General features: G+C 39.4%; 1 protein-coding gene and 1 long non-coding RNA gene across 26 annotated transcripts; one reads left to right on the top strand and one right to left on the bottom strand.

Annotated features, from left to right (window-relative positions):
• The first annotated feature begins 5539 nt into the window (after window positions 1–5539).
• On the top strand, window positions 5540–14725 carry LOC147499772 (uncharacterized). 24 transcript variants are annotated; one of them, XR_015196075.1, is made up of 10 exons: window positions 5574–9251; window positions 9340–9812; window positions 10353–10399; window positions 10497–10659; window positions 11239–11310; window positions 11551–11629; window positions 12033–12159; window positions 13023–13092; window positions 13687–13788; window positions 14447–14725. It is a non-coding gene; the product is annotated as an uncharacterized LOC147499772 (long non-coding RNA). The 24 variants fall into 24 exon arrangements; XR_015196073.1 differs by having other exon boundaries at window positions 9340–9420; XR_015196087.1 differs by having other exon boundaries at window positions 5578–9251; window positions 9340–9420; window positions 11472–11629; window positions 14377–14725.
• Window positions 14726–14842: 117 nt separating this feature from the next.
• Window positions 14843–18727, bottom strand: LOC147499773 (receptor kinase-like protein Xa21). 2 transcript variants are annotated; one of them, XM_086561550.1, is made up of 3 exons: window positions 17829–17982; window positions 15852–17709; window positions 14843–15564 (listed from the first exon to the last, which is right to left on the bottom strand). In XM_086561550.1, the coding sequence occupies exons 1-3, from the start codon at window positions 17838–17840 to the stop codon at window positions 15158–15160; spliced, it is 2277 nt and encodes a 758-aa protein (XP_086417676.1). In that variant the 5' UTR covers window positions 17841–17982; the 3' UTR covers window positions 14843–15157. The 2 variants fall into 2 exon arrangements, with proteins under 2 accessions (XP_086417676.1, XP_086417675.1); XM_086561549.1 differs by having other exon boundaries at window positions 15852–18727.
• Between the last annotated feature and the right edge of the window lie 6998 nt (window positions 18728–25725).

The raw sequence follows: 25725 nt of genomic DNA on the forward strand, positions 1-25725 counted from the left end.
TCATCTGTTATCTCTAGTCTACAGGATAATCTCTATTCTGTTTGGCTTCAGTGAGACACAAATCACCGTGAATCACCGTGTTTTAATATTTTCTCAAGTTTGTTTGAAATCAACATGTATTTGAGAACTAATATAAATAATACTATTGTCAACGCACTTAAGTTGCAAAATCTTCAAGCAATCTTACTTCCTATCATTTTGATTTTTTCCAACATGATATTTCTTCTTACATTTTTCTTTCACATTCATTTTATTCCTTATTATGTTTATTTTAATTGTGAATATATATTGCAGTTTGATTATAAAAGGGATAAAAGAAATGCTAGCAAATTTTATTGTATATAAGTGTGTGCAGCAATGGCAACCAAATAGTTTGAAAGGAATATTGATACTACGCCACTTGAGAAGCATAGATCATTGGTGTTGTTGTCAGGAAAGAGTAGTCGGGCATGATGTTCAAGGAAATTTAAAAAAATTAAGACTAAGCCATCTTAATCCCTGCTTGAATGGTTTGGAAGGAAGTGTTGGTCGGTGAATCCTCTCTCTCTAAGTGAGAAAACCTCATTGTTTTAATCAAAACTTGAATCATTAAAATATTTTGGAGTTAAATTTTTTGATACATAATAATTCAAAAAAATAAATTATAAAATATTAAAAAAAAATATATGGATTGTTTCTTTTTATTCATCTCATTGAACATCAAACTCAAAATCTAATATGCTACTTAAGTATATAGATAGTAGATCACCTCCCTATATTAAAGTAGCTAAGGTGGACAATTTCTTTTCTATGTGGCAATTTCCCAGTACTTGGTTTTGTCACGTGGATCACTTAAATTTCAATTTGAGTGCAAGTGCAATTTTGAGAGCGGAAGGCTATTGGTTGTTTCTTATTAAAATTACAACTCTCTCATCTATTTCACTTTTTCTAAAACTTCTATAATCTCTACGTGCGAGTAATATAGTAGAATCAATTAGTATATTTTTGTTTGTTGTATAGTAGAACGAACTCGAATATATTGAAGCACCACCGAGAAATAGTTCGTATATGGAATTAGAGAAGAAGGCTCCAATGGAAAGTTTTGGATCAGAGCCGGCCCTAGGCCTATGTTGTCTAAGGCTTTGCATAGGGCCCCTAATATAAATAAAAAAAAAATGCCTCGTGAAACTATTAAAAACCCACTATAATGTAAGAAACCTAGATAAAAACCCAATTTTTCAGACTTTGCATTGGGCCCTTTGAAACACAGGGCCGGCCCTGTCTTAAATGGTGATCGCAAAAGAGGTTAGATCACCTATTTATTCTATTTTCAATTTATAGGACAAAGTTTAAGGCGTGTGATTTTGTTGTGGGGTCCACATTGTTAAACAGGGTGTTTAGAGTGTATCGAGATAGAAAGACTTCTCTACTGTTAACTAGAGCACTATGGTAGATGAAACAAAGGGAACTATCATCACGCCTGACACATAAAGTACGTCATTTTGAACGACAAAAGTGGAGAAGATGAAATAGAGCTAATCAAATATTTGCCTGAGGAATTAAGAAGGGACGTCAACGATATCTATACTTGGATTTAATCAAGAAGGTGACACGAATTACTATGCTTTGATGTACTCAGTGTTTTCATTATAGAATTGTAGAGTATTGGTTTAGTTCAGAGTTATATGTAGGTTGATGTTTTCACTATAAAATTGTAGAGTATCGGTTTACTTCAGAGTTATATGTAGGTTGAATCATTAATATTATTTGTAATTTTAACTAATGTAATCATTATGATTATGTGTATTTTTCATCAACCCATGACCTTAAACTCTATCACGTGGGACACAACTAGCTAACAAGTTTTTTTTTTTGGTAATCTAGCTAGCAAGCTTATAATTATGGCAATCATGATCTTTTGATATCTAAAACAAGTAGTGTTTTATCACGTGTATGTCATTGAACCTTAAGGTGTTGTGCTAACGTCATGCTTAATTTGAATTGAATGATATGTTTTTTTTTCAGGAATTTCATAACTCTATTTATCGGGATTGAATTGGAATTGGATGAAAGAGGACCCCCCAAAAAAAACTTCATATGTACCTTTGTTTTGAAGTGTGAGTGAGAGGTTTTTGGATAAGATGCTAACTTCTTTGGTGTGTATCATCAGTTAGTACTCAATGATTCGGTAGAACTATTTGGAATCTAGAACGGATGAGAATATGTCTTAGCAAGGAGTATAGGTTCAGACTTTTAGAGAGTTATCCAGGTTATAAAGAAGAAAGAACATCGCCCATGGAGTTGCTACAATCTAACATGGTACCACAACACATAAAACACAATAGATTTATAGTTGCATTGGCTTCAGAGGTTGCAGCTAAAAGGAGAGTTGCCTCTCCACCTACCTATTGAATCTCTACTCCCTAAAGCTTTCGATAGAGAAACGATACAATAATTCTCAGACATGCACAAAAAATTGAATCATTACAATATTCTATAATTAAAACTTTTTGGTATATAATAATTCAAAAATTAAAATTTATAGTGTAATATTCCATGACTGCATATATAATATTTTGATATGTAGTCTATTTCTGTTGGGTCACTTCCTCTAACAGCCACATCCAATGTGGTTGAGTTCCTCTCCCCATCTTAAATTAAAGAATGACTATAATAATTAGAGAATAGAAAATACTTGAAGAAGCTTACTGAGAAGACGTACTTGACTTCACAAAATGGGAAAAATAGATAGTTATTGCTTAAGTCAACTGAAATAGATACTCAAGAGATAAGTTACAAATATGACTAATTGACTACACCTATAGAAAATTAGAGAAACAAGTGGTGAAAGAGACACCACGTGTTAAGTAGACTAATAAAGACATTATGTGTTAAGTGGTGGAAAAGTAGACTTTGGACCTCAAGAATCCCAAACGGACCAGGCCAGCCTAAACCCTAATAAACCTTATTTCTGGACAGTTGTTGGGGGTCTTTTGTTGCGCTAAAACGTGGGGGCCCTTGCGGCTGTCTAGATAGCCTGCCCTAGAGCTGCCTTGCCGAAAACGCAAAACGATTTAGCTTTTAGTCCTAATTAAAATAGCAAGTTGTGTTGGTCTACAATTGTCCGTTTATTAAAATTGATGCTTGACTAAGTTGACTTAGCATTGACTGTGAGTTGACCGTTTTCTAATTAACATCCATTTTTTTTTAGGACCAAATGAAAATATTGTGATTAACAGTAGAACTAAATATTAAAAACTCCAAGGATAAAATCAACACTTTTAAAATAAAAGCAATTTTAAAAGCTATGAATTTACTTCTTTGCTAAAGGCAACTGAAGATAGATACTCAAGAGATAGGTTAACCCATTTGTTATCTTAAAAAAATCATAGCGAGAATACACGTGTGGAAATTAGAGATGCAAGTGGTTAAAGTGACAACACGTGTTAAGTATATTAATGTGCTAAGAATTAAAAAATTAAAAATTAAAAGACACCACAAATTTTGGAATAATTAATTGCTTTATTTATTGGGTTTTCTTTCCATATCTTTGTTTAATCGATTTTGATACATAAACTCTACTAGGCTGCTACATGTAAGATTTCAACAAAATTTTGTTTTGTGCTTAATTTTATTTGACGATATGAGTATTATGAGATTAAATACTAAAAAATGAGTATTCTAATGTTGGTTTTCTTTTGTAGTTTTTTTGGAATAAGGGAAAAACAAATTTAGATTTAACCCTTAGATTAAAATCAATTGTGGCTTCTCATATATGAAAATCTCATTTTAATATGTCGTTTACAAGTATAAGTAGAAGCAAAGATGTATAATTAATTGTTTTTTTTAGTGGGTCTAAATGTTGCAGTAATTGGGGTTAGAAGCAGCAAATGCTATAAAGAAATGCCAGTTGAGCTTCTTCGTGCCAGTCTTCTCCACACTAATAATCAACAACGCAAGTTTTTACCTTTTAATGGATTTTGCTCAGCGTACTATGTTTGTAGATTTATTTAATAGCCATAACAAATTATTGGCACTCGGAACTTTGTTCAATTAATTTACTGTATAAGTTTCAATATAAAATAAAAAAAAAAATTATATAAAAACGATCCAAAAATCTAGTGTTAAATATATAGGGCATGTGCATTAAACTTGCTCTGAAAATGGTCGAGTAGCACATCTCGCTAAGGGTGGAATTCGAGCTAAACAAGCCGAGCTTTACCATGCTCAAGCTCGGCTCGCTAATTACACGAGCTTTAAATTGAGTTCGAGCTCGGCTCATATAGTTAAACGAGCGAGCTCGAGCCGAGCTTAAACGAGCCAAGCCCGAGCTGAGCCCGAGCCGCTCGGTTATTTTACACTATAAATATGCTATTTAAGTTAAACGAGCTGAGCTTTATCAAGCTCATTTGTTACACGAGCTTTAATTTGAGCTCGAGCTTGGCTCATATAGTAAACGAGCGAGCTCGAGCCAAGCCCAAGCCGAGCTCCGAACCCTCGACTCAAATTCCACCCTTACATCTCGCAGTGTTGGCGTAATGTAAGAAATTCGTTAACTCGCAACCCCACGAGTTGATGCCAAAATGTATTTGTGCCGGGCTTCATTCCAAAAGTTATATGGGTCGGGCTTCTGTAAGGCTCAGAGGGCTACTTACGTATACCGGCCCAGTCGACTGGTGTAATTTCTAAGGTTGCGTAAGTATTAAGTCCGCTATATTCCTACGTTGAAATAGAGTTAGTAAGCGGGGCTTTATTCGTCATTGTACACTTGATGTTTGTATTAAGAAATTGGGCCTAACACCCAATTTTGGAGAAAATGAAGTCTAGAGGACACGGTTTTTGATGAGTAACTCACAAAGACAAATTCTAACAATTAGTAACTCACGAACTTACGATTTCAAATTTAGTAACCCTCAAGGAAAAAATAAGTTTGCCCGGCCATTTTACGTTTTTTAAATGACAGTTATACCCTTTCGTGAAAATAACCCTCAAGGACAAATGGCCCAGATTTAAAATAAATATTTTTCAATTTTATCATTTCTGTCATTTTACTATGAACAATGAGTGTTCATACATTCTGCTAGTGTATGAACAATGATTGTTCATATCCAAATAAGTGAATGTACTTTATACAATATATTGATGTATGAACATTGAATGTTCATACCCAAGGACTGTGAACATCGAATGTTCATACCCAAAAGACTATGAACATCGAATGTTGTTCATACCCAAAAGACTATGAACATTTAATGTTAATGTATGATACTAAATACACCAGGTCGTTTCGTTTGGACCGAGCCGTTAATTATTTCATATTAGGGGTATATTTGACATTTCATCTATCCGATCCGTTTTTTATTTCGCATCAAGAGTATATTTGAACTTTCATCTACCCAGTATTTGAGAGTTACATAAATAATCTACCCAGTATTCAAAGAGGGTTTTCATATGTCATGACAATTTTATACTAAGTGAGACTTACCAATAATTTTTTTTTTTTTTTTCCATAGAACAATTATTTAAAAAAAAAAAAACATGGTTTTGTCAACATGCTGTTATTTGTTTTGGAATTAAGCATGTGTAACTATGTTTTCCCCAATGTAACTCACTTTTAAAACTTGTGTGCTTGGTTACTTTCATATTTGCAAAAAAATTATGGGTAGAATTTGAACTAGAACAGGGGATTTTTCGGACATAGATTCCATCGCCAAAGTTGTAGTTAGACTGATGCAAACCGGAAACAACATTCCAATGATTTGGACCCTTGTTGGCTGGAATTCAGTGGTGGAAATCCCCCCATGTTCTTGATATGACCCTGTTTTTAGTTTAAATTATACCTTGAAAAGTTTACAAATTTTGCACAAGTTTACATTTTTCCGTTTTGGACTAATGTTTTTGTTTTTATCAACTCCATTTTGTTTTATTTTCTTCAGATTTCAGTGCCATTTTTTCCAAAAACAAAAATTGTAATCAAATATCACTTGTTTTTTTCCAAATTGCTTTTCCGATTATTACAGATATAAATAAAGCATGTATTTGATTGCATGGTTATGTATCACTTTGTATTTGAAATTTTCATGTCAAAGGAAACTTTTGTAAATATAATCTCCCATTCTCAAGATTATCACAAAAAAGTTGTGGGAGGAAGACTTGAAAAGAGGGAGGCACATGGCAGGATTTAAAGGAAGTTTCTTGTTTCAGGAAAATTCTCCAGCTAGAAAGGAGAGTTACCTATGCAAATATTTCTGCTGTTAAACATACCTAGAATTTTGAAAAACAAAATTTTTTCTAGATGCTTGATTGCTCGTACTTATTCTGGTTTTACTGGTCTTTTATGACGCTTTCAGTACTTTTAGTTACTTAGGTTACGACTCTACGTTTCAATGATTCTTACTTTTATTTTTCTATATAAAAAGTTTTGTTTAATGTTTTTTTGCTGCCTAATGTTTGGCATAATTAATTTTAATTATCTTTCTGTATGGATGCAAAATCAGAAAAACCCTTTGCAGAGTTTGGAAATGGAATCAAAGAATTGACTTGGTTTGGGCCACTTTTGGTCGCAGTGCGGTGGTGGAAAGTGGGATCACCTTTACTGTCCTTGACACATCCCTGATTTTGTTTAAATTCTACAAATTTGCAAGTTGAACAAGTTCATATTGTTTCAACTTTATTTTTCTAATTTTGTGAAAATGTTTTTCCCTCTCCTTATGTTTATGCACTTTTTGTATCAGATTTTTTTTTGGCTGTTCCTGAAATGGAAGGCGATGTTTTTTTACTGAATGGGAACCCTTTTTAGTTGGCATTCAGTGGTGGAAAGTGGAAACACCTTTCTTCCATGTCCTTGAATCATCCCCAGTTTTAGTTCAAATGATATCTGGAAACTTGTACAAATTTGCAATGGTAACAAAGCACAGATACTTTAAACTTCATTCTTCCTACTTTTGAGAAGCTCCCCGTCGCCCCTCCTAATATTTATGTATATTTTTATTTATGTTTCTGTAGTTGTCCTAGTTTGAGCATTTGGGCAAGACAATTAGCTCGAAAACAGTGATTGTCTGACTATGATAGTATGGATACAATGCGATAGCAAGCTTCCTGGACTAGTTACCAATTTAACATCCTATTAGAACTTGTTTAACATGTTTTTGTTGATATTTGCATCTTTACTATACCGAACTCATATTTCTTGTGATTATTTGCTTGTCTTTTGAGTTTTACAGGCTTACTTTTATTTTATTTCGTAAGCGTGGCTCCGCCAATTGGCAAGATCTCTGGAGATTGTTCCCACAATCCCTCTAGTCTCGATTTTAATCTCATAGACAGCCACACAGGTATGTGTGGGTTAAGCGGAGCATTTAGTAGGTTGAAAAAATAATGAAAACTTGATTTGATTTCCCAATATTTGATTTTTCGAGTTTTCATATGTTTTATTGAGTGTTGTAAGTTCACCACTTTGGTTTTCTTTTCCCTGGTTTTTCTTTTTTAATCAAACGTAATTGTGTTTATATACTTTTATTTTTAGTAACTTTCGTCCTTTTTTATTTTTATTTTGGCTCTTGTAACTTTTTTAATCTGCTTAATTATGGTGGTAAATGTCCTCTTGGGAACACTGGATGAGGTCTTTCTGGGTAGGCCCACCACCGCTCACGCACGGGAGGGTCATGCCCTAGTGCTTTTTGTAATTTCTTCATTTGTAATTTAAGGTGGCAAATGTTCTTTTTGAGTAACGGTGGATAAAGACTTGTGAAATGGCCCAATCCACTGATTGTGCCTATGGTGTGGGTAGGAGGTTATTGTAAACAATGTTGAAGAAGGGAAAGGTGTTGAAACTCGGAAGTGCAAATAGACCGAAAGAGTAATGCAACCAAGTGGATCATTCTTGTGATCCCTCATACGTTGTATTTGCGACTACTTCGTTGGACCTCATCACATTTGTTGCCCTTTACACCGATCTTGGAGTTATGGACTGCCCTTGTTGCCCACAGGAGGTTACCCTCTACTTCAACGTCATTTGAACTTCTAAACCGCATTATCTAGCATGACCCCTTTAATATTTTTTATTAGCCTTTAACAAACTTGATTTGTTTTAATATTGTTTATTTTATTAATTTATTTACTTTCTTGTCTCATATTTTGTTTCATATAAACCTTCTATCTTTGTTGCCGATCTTTGATTTGTTTTTCACCTATTTTCTTGGTGTTTTGCATTTTCATATGAGCAAGTGACTTGTTGTCTTCCCTATGGTTTATTGGCTTTTGAGGAATGATTGTCAAACAATGGGGGTGGAGAAGGGATAGGCTCTGGAGAAGGCCATAAGGACCAAAAAAAGGAATAGAAATCAATGGATTATCCTTCTGGTCCATCATACCTTGTTTCTATTGCCACTAAGACTTTGTAATTGTGGTCATTTCATCAGATCTTGTACTTATCCTTCTGCAGCATTTGAACATCCACACCACGTGATCCAACATGTCCTCTTTGATGTATTGCTATTCTCTCGCCTATTTTATATCTTCTCATATTTTTATTTCTTCTTTGTGTTTCTTGAGCTTCCTTTTGTGATGACCTAGTATGCGAAGAAACACAAAACAAAAGTTTCGAAGCTTCAGTCTTGTTGTGGGTTAATGTGGGTCTCCTTGATTGTGAAGAGATGATAAATAAGGGAAACAGTTGTACTGTTAAAGTCCAGTACTCATAGAAGCATTTGTGTCAATTCTTATTGTGGTAGGGATATGGTGTAACCATCGGATTGAACTCTTGTATGATGCATAAAACTTGTCTGATTGTCTAACTGTATATCATTTTCCAAGAGATTGAGAAATTTGAGGGACATGGACCAAAACAAATTCAGAATTTCAGAATTTCAGAATTTAGGAAATCTCTTCAGGCCTCGGAGAATGATATACAGGGACATGACTTCACAAATCAAATCGATTTTGTGATGCATGTCCATCTAAGAAGGGTTCAGGTAGGATTATGAGACAATTTCAAGTTGTCATGATATACAAACTTCAGTATGCAGGTTCTCATTTGAGGAGGCCCAACATTGAGTTAGGAAGTCCTAGAGGTATGATTGTATGATTGCATTGAGCAGTTCTGCATCAAATTCAACGATTTCATATGTGCTGAGCACTTTTCTTTGTTGTTTTTAGCTGTATAATCTTTATTGCATATTCTTCTGCTCAAGTGGTCACCTTTACCAGATTTTCAGTTGTTTCGTTAATAGCTAATGCACAGCCGCAGCGCAGGTGGAAGAGATCTTTGCCAGGTGATCTTGTTTTTCATCATCATTAGTGGATTATATAAAATTTGTTTATATTTTATTTTCAATATAACATCTTTAAAATCCTTGCCAGGTCAATTCTGTTACAAATTAGAATTTGCAAATTTTAGGTTTTAGTCAGCAGAGGTTGTTGTCATCATGCAATCTGAAACAGGTAATTTCGTTCTGATTTCCTCTAGAACTGACACTGAGACTACAGTGCAAAATTGCCGCAGTGTTGAGTTTGACTAGATGTTAAATGTATTGAATTTTGTTATATCCTCTTTCTTATTTAGCTGTAGACATCATAGTATCATATACATCCTCTTTTGTTGTTAAACTTAAGACCAAGTTGTCCTTTTTCTAGTAAATGAGTAAATCTCGCCTACTACATTTGACTTTGAGTTTAAGGCCATTGCTTAATGCTGCCTAGTGTTGCCTAAGCTCACCCGCCACACCTTAGCCAGGGCCTGCACTTTTCAGTGCATAGCTTTGAGCTGCTCGTTAACATTCAGGAATTGCTATTTCGCCGCTTATGAGGATCATTGGATAAACCCTTGGTTATAGGTCTTGCATATTGATCCTTGTTTGGAACTTTTAGATTCTCATTAAATCTAGTGAGCTTGTGCCTTGTAGAACTTTAGTAATTTATTTTGAGTTGATTGATTCCATTTCAAAGTTATGCCATCTTAGATCTTTGAGATACACAACAAATATCAATTCGTATTTCCTTGAGTGTTAGTGGATTTTGGTCTTGCCTGTAGTTAAAAACCACTGGAATAAATGGTTAAAAATTCTGGCTCATGAATATATCGATTGATATAAATAAGATATCCATCATATTAACTTGTGCATATTTTTGCATTTTAGCCTTTTAGGAGTGTGAAGGGTTTTAACCCTACTGTAGGTTTGCTACCTTCATCTGAATGTTAGAAGCTTTTAATAGGAAGCCATGCCAATGAAGAGTGGTTGTTGGCTTGAGCAATATATACAAGGATTATTTGGTGTAATTTCCTGGAAGTCATTGCTTCGTCCTTCTTTATGGTCCAAGCTGTGCATGCATTTTGGGGGTGCTCACCTTCACAAAAGTCAACATATTGTTTGCAGGTGCTTAAGTTATCAAATTAGGTGCTTTTCTTGCCGAGCGATGGCATGTAAGCCAGTCTTAGCTAGCTACTAGAAATAATCGATCTCTCACTATATTTCCAGTCATAAAGTATATTGCTTGGGTTCTTTCCTCTGATTTTGCAGGTTGCTAAAATGAGCTTACTGTGTGGGTATGACAATGAACTTCAGATAGGAGGAGAAATATGTCATTCAGTCCCTTGACAAAAGCAACGACGCTATGGACGCAACAAACAAAACTTCGAGTCATCCAGCGTCCTACAACATTTCACAGGCTTCTAACACCCCTGTATGCAGTCTTATTTTTGCTTTGACCAACGTCTTCATAGACAGTTATCTAAAACCATTATTGTACAGTGGGCGAAAATGCTCATCTGCTATTTCAGGAGGCCACGTCATCACAATTTTTAAGTGGGTACACAAAGTTAATTAAAAATTAGGCTAATATTTTGATTATTTGCGAGTCGGTCCCTACTACAAAATACATGGGACGTTGGATTTGATGGAGATTGGACAGATGTTCTCGAGATACATATAATAAGAACAAAACAATTACACGCTCCATCTTTAAACCAATTCGCGATCACTGCGAATCATTCAAACACAAAATTTGAATCTAAAAAAAAAGTTCAACTTCAATTACAATTAGGAATCCTAAAAACCCAAAACACCTTCAACTTCTGCTATTAACCAAACAAAATAAAACACCCAAATGCCAAAAGCCACGAGTTGGGTTTTATTTCACGGTTCTATAAGGATATTGGTTCTTAACTTTCGATGCATCGATAAAGCTTAATTGGAACATTTGATATCAGAATCTTCTTTTCTTCTATGGTTCTAATATAACATCTGATATTGCAATTTGCAGGGCAAGAAATCAAACGAAGAAAGCATCACAGAAGGAAACGAATTGAAAACCAAGAACCTTGCATCATGAGAGGTGTGTATACTTGAATTTGTTTATTGAATATAAAATCTGAATTGGATTTCCTATCAATGTGCTCAAATTATGAGTATAATATTTCAAAAAAAAAAAAAAAAAGTGGTGCTGTGGTGCATCAAATAAACGACCTTCATGTCTGAGGGCTTCTGAAATGGTAGGCTAAGATGACGGCATTAGTCATCCTCCTCGGATGCTGTATTGAAACTATCAATGACGACTGGACATTGTGTAAAATAGATGATTGTGGGCTGACAGAGGACATGCCATATTGTTAGGTCTACATGAAACCGGCAGAAGCAGCCCATCTGTATGACAGGTATTTCAGATTCTTCCATCCTTTGTATACGGGTAGCATATTGTTAGGTCCTGCTATGGGTAAATTGTATTCATATTCGGTTGTTCATGTAGTTTGATTAAGGGATCTTACACAACAAGGTAACCAGAAAAACAAATAAATTAAAAGTACACTTGTGATCTGAACAAACTAATATCCCATGCTATGAAGGCATGGGAGCCTTCTTAAGTTAGTAAAAAGGGTTCCTTAAGTTAGTAGAGGGTATAGGCATACAGCAAATAATGAACTTCAAAACATCTAAACACTCAAAAGCATGTCTCTGATCCATAACTCAAGGATAAGGTGTAAATGTGTAATAACGAGTAATTTGAGCAGCTCATTGCGGGTGTATATTAAGCACAACGTTATCTATGTAACTGTGCAGGGCAGTTTTTATGTGTGGAAGAGAACCCAACTTTCAGCTCTCTGAGGAAGAAAAGCAAGAATTGCGGAAAATCAGTTGGGATGATTTTTTGACAATGACGCGCAGTGCTATTAGGTAGATATGAAAGGTATGAGTTCAAATAATGAAAGGACTATTAATGTGTTGACGTTGTGCACATGTATAATCGGTTGTACTATCCAATTTTTTATGAGAAGAGGAGTTTTACATTACTTGGCTTTCATCGTTTTTGTTATTTTAATGTATTGGTTTTTTGGTCTTGGTACTAAGTCTTAACAAATTCTTAAAGTTGTCCAAGAATTGCCTTTAATTTGTCATGGAAGTGGTTCGAATGGATTTGTTTTTGGTCTATGTTGATATGACATTGCCACATAATAACTAACTTCATCACTTCTATTTGTTGGATATCCTCCTTTAAAAGCCTTCGCTCTTAGGTGTTACTGTCTCAGGAGTGGATACACTCGAGGTATGCTACTTTGGGGTATTTTGGTGCATGTAAGTTTATTTGAGTTTACAAATTTCCCATTGGTAGTGGAGTTTGGATATGATAGGATTGTTTTTTTTTACAAACAATCATTTTTCTCCAATTTTACCTAACTATAGCAGATTCTTTGATAATGGATGTCTAATGAGTGATTGAGTGTTGTCACTAATTAATCAGATCTTACCGAATGAATCTTATAGATGAGTATGGTACTCGGTTTATTTTATTATTACCTTTTTTTGTCGAGGCGAGTAATTTTTTCTTTTTTCTTAATCGTATATATAAAATTCGTTATTACTTGATTTTGAGTTTAAAATTTCTCATTAGTCATTTTATTTTGTAGTTTTGATTGGCTTTTATTAGTCATTTTGCTCTTGATTGGATTCTACTTATTGATTGGGTTTTATTGCTTAGAAGTATTTCCCTTTTATTTTTCCTTATGGAATGGTAGGATGCTAAATTGATAACCCATGTGTAATTGTGAACAGAGACAATTTCTGATGAAAAAAGAGCAATTGAGCTGGATGCTTCCATGGCTAAAACATACCTACGTAAAGGGTGAGAGGACCATTTTTTTTTTTTTTATGATATTAAATATAAATGCGTTATATGCTGTCTAGATATGAAGTATTACAGACTTAGCAAATGTTTGGAGACTAATATGAATTTCTTAATTATTATATTATCGTTTAATTGTTGTTTTTTATACCTTAGCGAGGTGGCCCCAGTTGAAGAATCTATTAAATCAAAGTAGTGGTGATATGATCTTCTTAATATTTATATTATCGTTTAATTGTTGCATTTTAGACCTTTCACCAAGTTCCTCTGATGTGGCACTAGTTGGTTGCATCTCCTTCAATATCAGCCAATTCTACTGATGGTAAAAAAGGGATGAAAACAATACTTTGTCCCATCAGCTAAAAGTCGCAATTCCTACTAAACCAAAATATAGGTACTTGATAGTCTTATTTACTATAATCATCACATTTTTTTTTATCACCTCCATTACATTATTGGTCATTTGGTTGTTCCTAAATGTCTTACATGGAAACTAATTGACTTAGTTGACCTGGTCCAATGGAGGTTGTGCATTATTATAGGTATAATTTAATATGTATTGAAATAATGAGTATGTTTCTTTGATGTTAGCAGATGTCTAGGACTACCTCGATCAACACAAGGTAGTAAGTGCACACAAGGACAAAGTGTATCGGAGGTTTGCTTGGTGGTTGGATTGTTGAGTTGTGCACATTGGTATGCTACTGTACTAAGCCAAAATGAGTCTTTTACTCATTATGTTTTTGAACATCACTATGTTTAAATTGAACTTAATCCTTTTAAGTTCAATTTTTGTTACAAAGGACAGAAAATAGGATGAGGTATAAAATATCTTCATGAAAATTGTCATGTTGATTGTATCATACATAAACTCTAGGCATACGTGATTATGACACGATTTTGGACCCACGGTTAGTTTGACTATGTAGATAATATACTTCCATTTTGACTATGTTTTTTATTGAACAGAATGTTCATATGTTTGATCTATAGCTACTTAAACTAAAATTTCATAATTTCATAATTATGGATACCATTTTATTGGCATGAGCAATAGTTACTGAAGGGAGCTGTTATTAAATTGGATTTCAAGCTATTGCTACTGATACCTATTTCTAGAAGCCACTTTGCACAAAGGAAGCATAAGTTGCTTGCTACAGAAGTGGAGTTTATAAACACCTATTTACATATTTATAATGGGTATAATTCCTCAGCTATAATGATAAAAGTCTTGGTTTTGGTTATATTGAAGAACTGTTGTTTTGTCTATTGTTCAACTTGCAGCTATACTTATTTTTGTTGAAGGAAACTACTATTTTAGAGTACTGAGCGATTATATGAAATGTAACTCAAGGGGGAGGAAAGGGATGATTGAATGTATGCTACAAATGAAGACAACTGAAGCAAAGAGCATTAGATGATGATTAGGCGAAGACAACTGAAAAATGTCTGGTGATGCAAAGCGTACCTCACCAAAGCAGTAAGTGAGGATGCTAACCAATGCGGCAAAGAGTCACAGTTATGCAATACTCATGTAATTTTTTGAACTGCAAAATGTTTCATCAGTAACTGAGTTAAACCCTTATGTTTCTTACCCTTAGTTCATTAATCAATAAATGTTTCATCACTGACCTATATTTGTGCTCACTCCGAGTTAAACCAATTATATTTCTTACCCTTAGTTCATTAATCAATAGTTCAATAAAAAGGCCGTAAAGATGAACACTAAACTAAAAATAGACACTTCAAGTACCCAAACTAAAAATATATGTTGGAGCAAATCAACTATTACTGTAGCAAGCCGGCCACTGGCCTGTATATTGGCTAGTAACTAAGAGTGAAGTAACCTAATAAGTACATCAAGAACATAATTCAACTTAGAGCCAACTCATTAGTTGATTTGGCTTCTTATCAGATCACTATTATAAACGTTTTAATATTAGACCAACAGCCTGTTGATTTCTCTTATTACTTCATTTGTTTGATGACATCAAACAATGACTACAGCAAATCGATCTATCAACATGAATAATAACCGGAAAAGCTATTTGACCAAGATTCGGAGTCAGGTAAACTTGACTGAGGCCAACTTGTCACTCAATGGCTCGACACCTTGATGATGATCCCGGATCCGCTGCAATTCCCTAACGACTTCTTTCATGTTCATGCGTTCTACAGGTAATTCAGCAGAACATGTGACTCCGAGTCTTATGGTTGAAGTTAAACACTCCTTGAGTCTGTCACTAATCGCATCTGCAATGTCAAGTAATTTATCATTTTCTTCCACAAGCACATTTGGATCCACAATTTCGACAACTTGATTAGGCAAAGCCATTTCGGCGTACTCATGCAGGCTAGGTCCGTCTACAAATATGTCGTCTGTTGGTTTTCTCCTTGTAAATATCTCTAGCAACAGTATTCCGTAACTGTATACATCTCCTTGGGTCGACACTGGGCCACCCATACCATACTCTGCATGTTAATCATCAATCAATGTGAGTATAACGAAATCAAGTTTCGATAAAGACGTATTTATTTTTGTGATCATCATACTCCTTTTTGGGTCGACACTGGGCCACCCATACCATACTCTGCATGTTAATCATCAATCAATGTGAGTATAACGAAATCAAGTTTCGATAAATACGTATTTATTTTTGTGATCATCATTAACGTTATGAGCTTGCGAGAGGAAAACAAGTTCTGCTACCACAAAAGATAGTGCAAGACTTTTAAATCGGTAAAAAGTTCCCATTTACCTGGCGCAACATAACCAACTGATCCTTTGAGTACAACCGTGCTTGCTAGATTTTGAGCAGAACCATACAAAGTGGCCGAATAAATCTTTGCTATTCCGAAGTCAGCTACACGAGCAGTCATGTCATCATTGAGGAGAACATTGCTTGGCTTTAGATCACAATGAACAATTGTGAGTTGGAAATAATGATGAAGATATTCAAGTGCAGAAGCAACATCTATGGCTATAGTTAGACACTGAATGAAGTTTAAATTTCTCAACTCAAGTTGTTTTCTATCAGCTCTTGGATGTAGCAACTCTTCCAAACTCTTATTAGGCATATACTCGAAAACAAGAGCTTTGAAGTCATTTCCTTGAAAATCCATACTTGAGCAAGATGTTATGATCCTAAGAAGATTTCGATGATACAGCTTTCTCATGGCATTGCATTCAGTCAGGAAACTTGCTGAAGCTCCTTTCTGTGGAAGATTGAGGACCTTCACTGCAACCACTTTGTCGAATTCTTCTAGACATCCTTTAAACACCGAACCATAATTCCCAACACCAATCAAATTCTCAGGAGAGAATCCATTCGTCGCTCTAAGGAGCTCTGCATAAGTGAGCCTCTTAGGCTGTTCACTGGGTAATGTTGATGGAGATTTCTGCTTTTGGGGCATTTTTCTTCTGTAACAAAGAAGGACAAAACACAATAACAAGAGAAAACATACACTCCCAACAATCACAGGGACAGCCACTTTGATAGGAAAAGACTTCTTCTTTGTGTTTTGGGTGCATGGTGGCAGATTCAAATCAGCGATACCTCCACACAAGTTTTTATTTCCTCCAAGTGAAAACAAACTTGTATTTCCAAAAACCCCGTCGAGTGGAACCTGACCTTCAAACCGGTTAAATGATAAATTCAGCTTGAGGAGAGGGAATCCTTTTAAATATTCAGGAATCTCCCCTGACAAATTGTTACGAGAAAGATCAAAATATTCAAGGCCTCTTAAAGAGCTTAATGACTTCGGAATTCTTCCTTGAAAGAAATTATTATCCATGTAAAGGTTAGTCAAGGTCAAACAATTACCCAGTGATTCTGGAATGTCACCGGACAATCTGTTTCCAGAAACTGTCAGCATTACAAGATCGGTCAGGTTACCTACTTCTGACGGCAGAGAACCAGTAAGGGAATTTTGATCCAGATTTAAGGAAACTTTAAGGGAGGATAGACCAATAACTTCTTTGGGTATCATACCGTTTAGGTTATTATGAGAAAGATTGAGGAGTAATAAGTTTTGACAGTTTGCAAGAGAAGGTAGTATGCTTCCACTGAAATTGTTATCACCTAATTGGAGTTCTGTTAATTTACTCAAATTACCAAGAGAAGCTGGAATTTGGCCTGAAAACTTGTTCCCTTGTAGATATATCTTTTGTAGTTTGCCGAGCTTTCCTATAACTGCAGGGATGGTGCCGGTAAGATTGTTGCCAAACAGATAGAGTCTTTCTATGTTCAGTAAGTTTTCAATTCCTACTGGAATACTACCATATATTTGATTATCTCCTGCATCAAAATAGGTGAGGTTTCTGGACAAATTAGACATTGATTCTGGTAATGGACCTCTGAGCAAATTTTTGTCAAATTGTACCTTTTCTAAATTGCTACAATTGGTTAGAGAAGTTACGAATTCCAAATCGTTGCCCCCTTCGCTTCCTAGTTGATTTTCTTGCAAAAATAGGGTGCGAAGACTTTTCAGTTTTCCTAAATCCGATGGAACTGGACCAGTGAAACCATTTTGGTAGAGTGCAATATCTTCCAGTGTTGTAGCATTGGATAATGAAACTGGAATAAGGCCAATGAAATTGTTTATTCCCCAGTATATCTGCTTGATACTAGGAAGAGTAAGGCCAATATTTGGAGGAAGGCTTCCCTCTAGTTGGTTGTCAACAACTGAGAAAATAACCAAGTTTGAGAGGTTGTAAAGGCAAGAAGGGACCTTACCTGTGAAACCATTGCCAGCAACTTGAAACAAGCTTAAGTTCGTACTGCGGCATAGGTCGTCTGGAATGCTTCCCAACAAATTGTTTCTCGCAAGTGAAAGACGTGCAAGAGTTGATATGTTCCCAAGGGATGGTGGGATGTATCCACTTAAGTCATTCAAGGCAAGACCCAATCCTTCCAGTTTTGATAGAGATCCAAGCTCAGCAGAAACGTTCCCAGATAACTTATTGTCAATGAGATTCAGGAATCTTAAGTCGGAACATTGAGTGAGATTTACTGGGATTTTACCGTTGAAGGAATTGTTACTGAGGGAGAGTTGTTGTAGACGTGACAAGCGACCAATCTCTTGCGGGATTTCACCACGGAAGTTGTTCTGAGTAAGAGTGAGTGTTGTAAGGAAGGTGAGGTTTCCTATATAAGGAGACAGAGTACCTTCAAGTTTTTGAGATTGCAGGTCCAAACTGGCAACTCTATCACGGTCTTGACGGCTGCACGTTATTCCTTTCCAATCACAGTGGTGAAATGAGTCATTCCAGGAAACTAAAGCTCCCAACGGATCGACTACTTGGGACTTGAAGGCTAGTAATGCAAAACGATCCGCCGCGTTTCTAGATGAAGGTGTGACTTGTGCTGAGCCTTCCTTCATTGATTTTATCAAGATCATGCATACACAAAACAACCGGTATGATTGTCTGAAGAAAGCCAGATGAAAGAATGTCCCTGGTGAAGGCATGGCCATGACTGCCGTATGCCAGAAGTAGTCGAGTAGAATGGGTGATATGAGACTTAAAAGTACTTCCACAAGAAGATATTGAAGAATTTAAATATCTTGGCTGCTGAATAGTCAGAGTGGATTATTGGAGCCAGTTGATTTCTAGGCACACTTTAGAGTTGAGACTCTTAGCGCAAATGGAGCCACATATTAACCTGTTTCCAGACGCGCTTGAGTCTTGGTGACTCAATATATTTTGTGTCAAGAGTCAAGACGTCAACCTCTTCTCCAAGTCAATCAAGAGAAAAACAAAAGTCTTCGTCTATATGGGCTTGTTTTGACGCTCACGTCTTGCCAATTGACTGGTTAAAATCAAGTCTTGATTGGGGTCCCCACCTCTAATTGTAGGGGAGCGATATCCTCATAGGGCATCGCACTCGCGTGGAGCATAAGCGAACTGAAGATATCGACCTCCAAGACAGACCTGAGAACAGCGCCTCTAGCAGGCACTCATAGATTAATCCAAGGCGACCTCCAAGACCGACCTGCGAGTAGCTCGAGTAGGTGGTGCGAACGAAGACATCTCGATCTGAAACACTTCATCCGGATATAGAGCGCTTGGATAGAAACACATCCCACCCTGGGTAATGATTGCCAATATCTTAGTGGTAATCTCAACACCGGGAAATAGGGACTACCGCATCTACCCCCAATCATAACGGATCCAACCCAACACTCATCCAGCGATCTCCACCCTACATTTTGTACAAAAGAATACACGTGTCGGAAGGATCTCCTCTCTCAAAACTCTATAAATACCACCTCTCTTGGAACTACGTCCGGACTGATTCTTCTCTCCCCGGAAAAAGGAAAAAGCGAGAGAGAGATCATCGTGGCGGTTAAGCTCCAACACGACCTCGGTCACATCAAAAATCCTAACCCTTCTTCCGTTCATCCTAGTAGTAATTAGGAGAAAACCAAAACGCCCTTTACATTGGCCCGTCGTGGTTTCGATTCTTGGAGAACCACTTGAGATCATCTCTAATTCTCCGACCCACGAAGCATGGTTAGCATAGAAGCTCAAGTTCAAAACCTTGCTCACCGGTTAGGAGTAGCGAATGAGAGCATTTCCTTGCTCGGGGAGGAAAATGCTACGTTCAGGCGCTTTCGGTGGATAGTTATCGGCAACAACAAATTCGGAAACGAGTTTGAACCAAAGCATCAATGGCGTTAATCGGCGGCTTTAACGAGTTGTCCCAAAGGATTGGCGGACCTCTGCGAAGAAGGACTTCGACCGCAGTTGTACACAAGATGCTTAAGGCGTATCGGCGCATCTCCGTTCACCTTGAGAGGTCCTCGGCAAATCCTCTCCACCGCGACTTCATCGATACGCTTTCCCTATATGCGGCGGCAAGCACTACCTACGGTCGACATGTGGCTCGCTATATTCAAAGTCGGCACTTTACATTTCACCGAGTTTGATTATCTCCACTGCAGATTATTTCCAGCCCGACCTCGAGGATGGCGCTCGATGGTTCTTTTCAACTGGAGTCGATTCTATCAACACCTTGAAGCGACTTCTTGATTTGTTAAGCCCGGCCCGATCGTCCACAACAAAGCGGAAGAAGGCGGATCTTGATTCTCTGTTTCAATTATCTTTCAAGGAGGGCGAAACCATTACGTGAATTCCTAGGGGCGGTTCAAGGCCCGAATCTGGCGTGCATGGAAAGTGGCTTGAAAGAATCTTTACGCCACAGCTTTTTTTCTAATGCTTGCGAGTCGCGAAAGCGGTGACCTTGCTAGGTCGTTGATGAAGGAACGCCAGAGACAATCCAGGAGCTCTACGCTCGTTAATGTCGACAAAATACATCAAAGTTGCGAAACCTTAAAACTTCATGGTTTAGCGAGGCCGCGAAGGTCGCCCGAAGTCTCGGATCGTTCCCCACCGGGGCAAGAAGAAGCGCCCCGGTCGCGTATGCCCCGGCTCGTGCGATCGGATAATAACGAGAGTTCAACGTCGACCGCGTTCTCGATCCACATCTTGGATAAGATTAAAAGCGCCCTCATTTTTCCGGCCAACCATCGGGCAACCCAGCGGTCGACTGGCAAGCCTTTTGTGCATTTCATAAAGCAAAGTGCCATGAAACCGATGCATCTTTGGGGGCTCGAAGCATTATCTCCAAGACACGGTGGAAGTTTGGGTTATATCAAACACTACATTAGCATTCACGATGGCGACTGCGTCACAAGTTCTTTGGCTCGTCGTGTCTTGCGCATCGATCTCCACCCCACCGTCACCGCCAAAGGGATCTGGGCTCGTCCTCCGCGGTCGAGGGCGGCTCCGAGTGGCGTTCTGCCACGAAAAAAGCGGCAAACTTCGTCCGATCGTGACAATGCTCGCACTATTCATGTGATTACCTTTCGGGACGATTAAACGACCTCTTCCCCGAAAAAGGCGGGGTTGGCTTCTTGAAGTCTATCATTTTACTTCACAGGCGGCTCCAGCCCGGCGTGGTCCGCATCGCGGCCAGGCGATATCACTTTCCACGGAGGCCGACTTAAGCAAAGTTTGCCTTCCTCATAATGGCGCATTAATTCGTTCATGTCAAAATCGGCCGGCCCCAGACGATCAAAGCGTCTGATCGACCACGGCGGTTCTGTGACATCTATTTTACCACACTATGCAAGAGATGAACCTCCCCAAATCCGTTCGTTGACCCATCGCCCCCTTTACGGGTTCAATGGCTCGAGCCGACCCATTGGTGACATTATCTTACCCGATGTCGGTGGGATCTCGAGAGGATAAGATTACACCATAATACTTTCGGTTCTGCGTTCTCGGCGACAAAAGTCGCCATCTGATGCCATCCTCGGACGGCCGGATTCATCGGATGCAAAGGTATCACCATCCACTTTACATCAAGTTCTCCGTTTCCCGGACCTCGAGGCATGATGGAGCTTGAAGCAATCAACTTAGGCGTACCATTGCAACCCGAGTCAATCAATGAATGCACTGCTTTCGTGAATTGCTTCCCACCATCACGAGGAGCCCTCGGCTTTCACAATGGCGAGACTTAGTCGCGAAGTCCAACCCGAACGCTGCGAGCGGGGGCTCTTACAAGCGAAGTTCTCTCCATGCCGATACCGCGCTTTTCGCTCCCCGAGTCCTCGATGCCCCAGTATGAGACTTCGGATCGAACCAACGTCGGTACCTTTGTCGATACCTTTGTCGGTTAAAGTTTCGAGATCGTCCAGCTCATATCAAGCCGCCACAATTGTCGGACCGCGGCCGCTCCATCAATGTGCTTGCGGCCGGGGCCCCTCCCAGTCGTGGATACCCACGGCGGCGTTAGCGAAAGATCGCTCCACATTCGGCGACCGGTCGAGTCGTCCCACCAGTGCTTTCGGATCTCCTCCGATGGCGAGTTGTTAAGCAATGTTTAAGCCATCACCGTAAAGCCTCGGTCGCGAAAAAAAAAGAGTGAATCTTGGCACCGAAGGCGACCCCAAGTTTGTGTATGTAGGGGGCTAACCTCGACCCCACACTTTCGGATCACAACTTGTAAATTTCTTATCTATGAATAAAGATGTTTTGCTTGGTCGTATATCGATGTGCGGAATCGATCCTAACCGCGATGCCACAAATTAAATGTGAACCCCATGCGGACCGGTTCGACAAGCGACCTCGTCGACTATCCTGCGCTTTCAAAAGCCATCAATGGCGAGGTCGAAAAACTTCGAAACAAGTCGGTTTCATCGAAAAGGTAGACTACCCCGAGTGGATTGCCAACATTGTCGCCGTCCCCAAAAAGAATGGCGCGGTTAAACGTATGTGTCGATTTCACAAATGTCAATCGGGCCACCTAAAGATAGCTTTCCTTGCCTCGCGTTGACCAACCGTCGACCAAACTGTGGTCCGCGAACTCCTCTCCTTTATGGATCGCGTCACGATTGGGTACAACCAAATCCCACTCGCCAACGAAGATCAAGAGAAAACTTCATTCATCACGGAACAAAGGGATCTATTGTTACAACGCGTCCTCCGTTCGGTCCGAAGAACGGCGGAATACACGCCAACGCCTAGTCCGCGGACATGTTCAAAGACATGTTAAAGCGACACCATGGAGGTCTACATTGGCGACATGGTGGTCAAAACAAAAAAGGCGGTGATCACCTCACCCACTTAGAACAAAGCGTTCTCGGACTTCTTCGCCCGTCACGGGCATGAAGTTGAACCGAAAAATGCCTCTTTGGGGCCCTCGGCAAGTTTTTAGGGTATCGGTGTCGCGGCGTGGGATCGAAGCCAATCGACCCGGATCCGAAGTTTCTTGGATATGCCCGATCCACGCACAAAGCAGAATCTGAAGTTGTCGGGGAATGTCGTGGCTTAACCGGTTCATATCAAGGGCCTCGGATAAGTGTGCGGACCGTTCCTACGACTCCTCAAAAGGCGAGCCGTTCTCATGGAAGCGATCAATGTCATCATGCATTAAGCTACTCTCAAAGAGTATCTCACCACGCCTCCGTCCTAGCCAAGCCCGATTACATGGAGAGACAGGGGGGCTTTATCGGCATATCGATTTAGCCATCATCGGTTCTCTTTAAAGAGGAGAACAATTCATTGAAGCCGATCTACTTCACGAGTAAGACACTCACGCCCGCCGAAAGAACTACTCCTTCTGGAGCGAGCCGTTTTCGCTTTGTTGTTTCCGCCGCGGAAATTCAGGACCGTACTTCCAAGCACATCAATCAAAGTTCTCACCGACCTTCCATTGAAGAAAGTCCTTCATAAAGAAAACAAGACTACTTTCGAATGGCGGTTTGGGCGAAGAACTTCGGAGAACACCACATCGAGTTAGTCCCCCGCTTCTCTCGAAAGGTCGGTCGTTCTTGATTTCCTCATGATTTTCCGGTCGAAGACCCCAATTGGGAGCAAGAAACGGAGCTCCCAAACCGCAAAAGCGAAATAAATCACCCTGGTCTCTCTTTGTGGATGGTTCGAGTAACCTCGGTGGAAGCGGCATCGAGTCGTCTTAGTTTCCCCGACGAAATATGATTGAAAAGTCGGTTAAGATTGACTTTGCCACTTCCAACAATGAAGGCGGAGTCTGAAGCACTAATTAGGGGACTAAGGATGGCCGGCTGCGCTCCGGTTGTCGAAGAGCTCAAGTCTTTAGTGACTTCATGGTAGTGGTTTACGCCCGGGTTGCAAAAGTACACTACCCACGAAGGTAACCTTTCCAAGTATCTTCAGGTCGTTCATCAGTTATTGCCTTCCTTTAAGCAGGTACATATACATCATTTCTTGCGTGAGGAGAACCGCCACGCCAGATAGTTTAGCTTATTTGGCTACCCGGACCGAGTTGCGTTCCCGACAAGTTCTCATTGAGGTAGTCGATCGACCGGCATACCAAGTCGACCACACCTTGATGATAAGCGACCTATTTCCTCTCTCCGCCAGTCAGTTGAGCCAATCATGGATGCAGCCCATCATCGATTATATCCGGCCGCGAACGGCGGCTCCACGAGGGCGTACCAAGGCCCGGCAGGTCTCTTATCAAGCTCGGCGTTATTGTTTAGTCCAAAACAAGTTATTCAGGAAATCCGCTGGTGGCCCACACCTACGATGCATTACCCGAGCGAGGTCAATTAATTTTTGCGAAATCCACGAAGGAGAATGTGGAAATCACGCCGTGACGCTCGTTAGCTCACAAGGCCATCTCCGAGGATATTTCGGCCCGGATGCGGTCGATGCTAAAGCATCGTCCTCAAATGTCTCAAATGCCAAACGCGTTAAATTACAATATCATCGACTCAACAATAACCGATCGGCATAAGCGAGCGGTAAGCCATTTCACATGTGGGGCATGGACATTATGGGACCATTCATCCCACGGAAGAGTCTCGGCTTCCGCTTTGTCCTAGCTGCCACCGACTACTTCACCAAGTGGGTCGAGGCCATTCCCCTCGCACACGTCAAAGAGTCCCATGTCCGCAACTTCATCTGGACTCATATTATCACCAGATTTGGGTTACCACATACACTGGTAATGGACAATGGGCCTCAATTCAAAGGCCGAACAGTCAAAGAGTTCCTAGCCAAGTGGAAGATCATTCATGCGTTCTCTACTCCAGCGATGCGGCTCGAGTAATGGTCAAGCGAAGCCCGATAAACAAAGCTATCTTGGAAAATTTGAAGAAAAAGATTGAGAAGAATAAGAGCCAATGGCCAAATCGGTTGGAAAACATTCTATGGGCTCACCGCCTGCAACATTTCGCTCGATCTACGGCCGAATTCGCCATTCTCCTTATGTTATACGCGAAGCCGTAATTCCCACCGGCCCGGCCGTCCACTACAACTCGATCGAAACTTGTCGAATCGGGGCATAACGACTCCGTGTTATCACGAGGCGTCGACCTCTTGGAAAAAGCGGGACTTAACTTTAGCTGCGTCGAGTTAAGCCTCTTATCGGCAAACTCTCGAAGAACTCCTGAACAAAGCGAGTTCATCCTAGGTCTTTTCAACACGGTGACCTAGTGCTCAAAAAAGCGGGGCGACTCCAAGTTAGCACCCACATGGGAAGGCCCCTACATCGTGGAACGCGTCGTTGGCAATGGAGCATCTTGGATAAGAACCCGAGAGGGGAAGATGTTGCCTCGACCTTGGAATACTTATCTACTGAAAAATTTTATCGGTAAGGCGCCATTCATGTTGTAAATCTTTTGTTTTCATTAATGTAAGACAAGTTTTTGTCGACCGATACTATCTACTCCGATTAGTTGTATTGAATACGACTCACGGGCTACATAGCCTCTCCAATTCTTGTTCGTCGAGGGACCTATATTTCTAGGATCGACTACCGAGAACGCTCTCTCGGCCGAAAGCGACGACGGGGAGCTCACGGGGCTACATAGCCTCTCCAATTCTTGTTACGTCGAGGACCTATATTTCTAGGATCGACTACTACCGAACGCTCTCGGATGGCGCATGCGGCTCTCGGAGCTCACGGGCTACATAGCCTCTCCAATTCTTGTTACGTCGAGGACCTATATTTCTAGGATCGACTACGAGAACGCTCCGGCCGGACGACTCTCGGGGAGCTCACGCGGGCTACATAGCCTCTCCAATTCTTGTTACGTCGAGGACCTATATTTCTAGGATCGACTACGAGAACGCTCTCGTGA

The sequence above is a fragment of the Coptis chinensis genome, chromosome 5 (assembly GCF_015680905.1).
Source record: "Coptis chinensis isolate HL-2020 chromosome 5, ASM1568090v1, whole genome shotgun sequence".
Taxonomy (NCBI): Eukaryota; Viridiplantae; Streptophyta; class Magnoliopsida; order Ranunculales; family Ranunculaceae; genus Coptis; species Coptis chinensis.

Coding starts and splice junctions, on each gene's coding strand:
- LOC147499773 (XM_086561549.1), bottom strand. CDS start 18,567: ATGGCCATGCCTTCACCAGGGACATTCTTTCATCTGGCTTTCTTCAGA. Junction 15,565..15,851: donor AGTTGGTTATGTTGCGCCAG/GTAAATGGGAAC, acceptor ATTAACATGCAG/AGTATGGTATGGGTGGCCCA.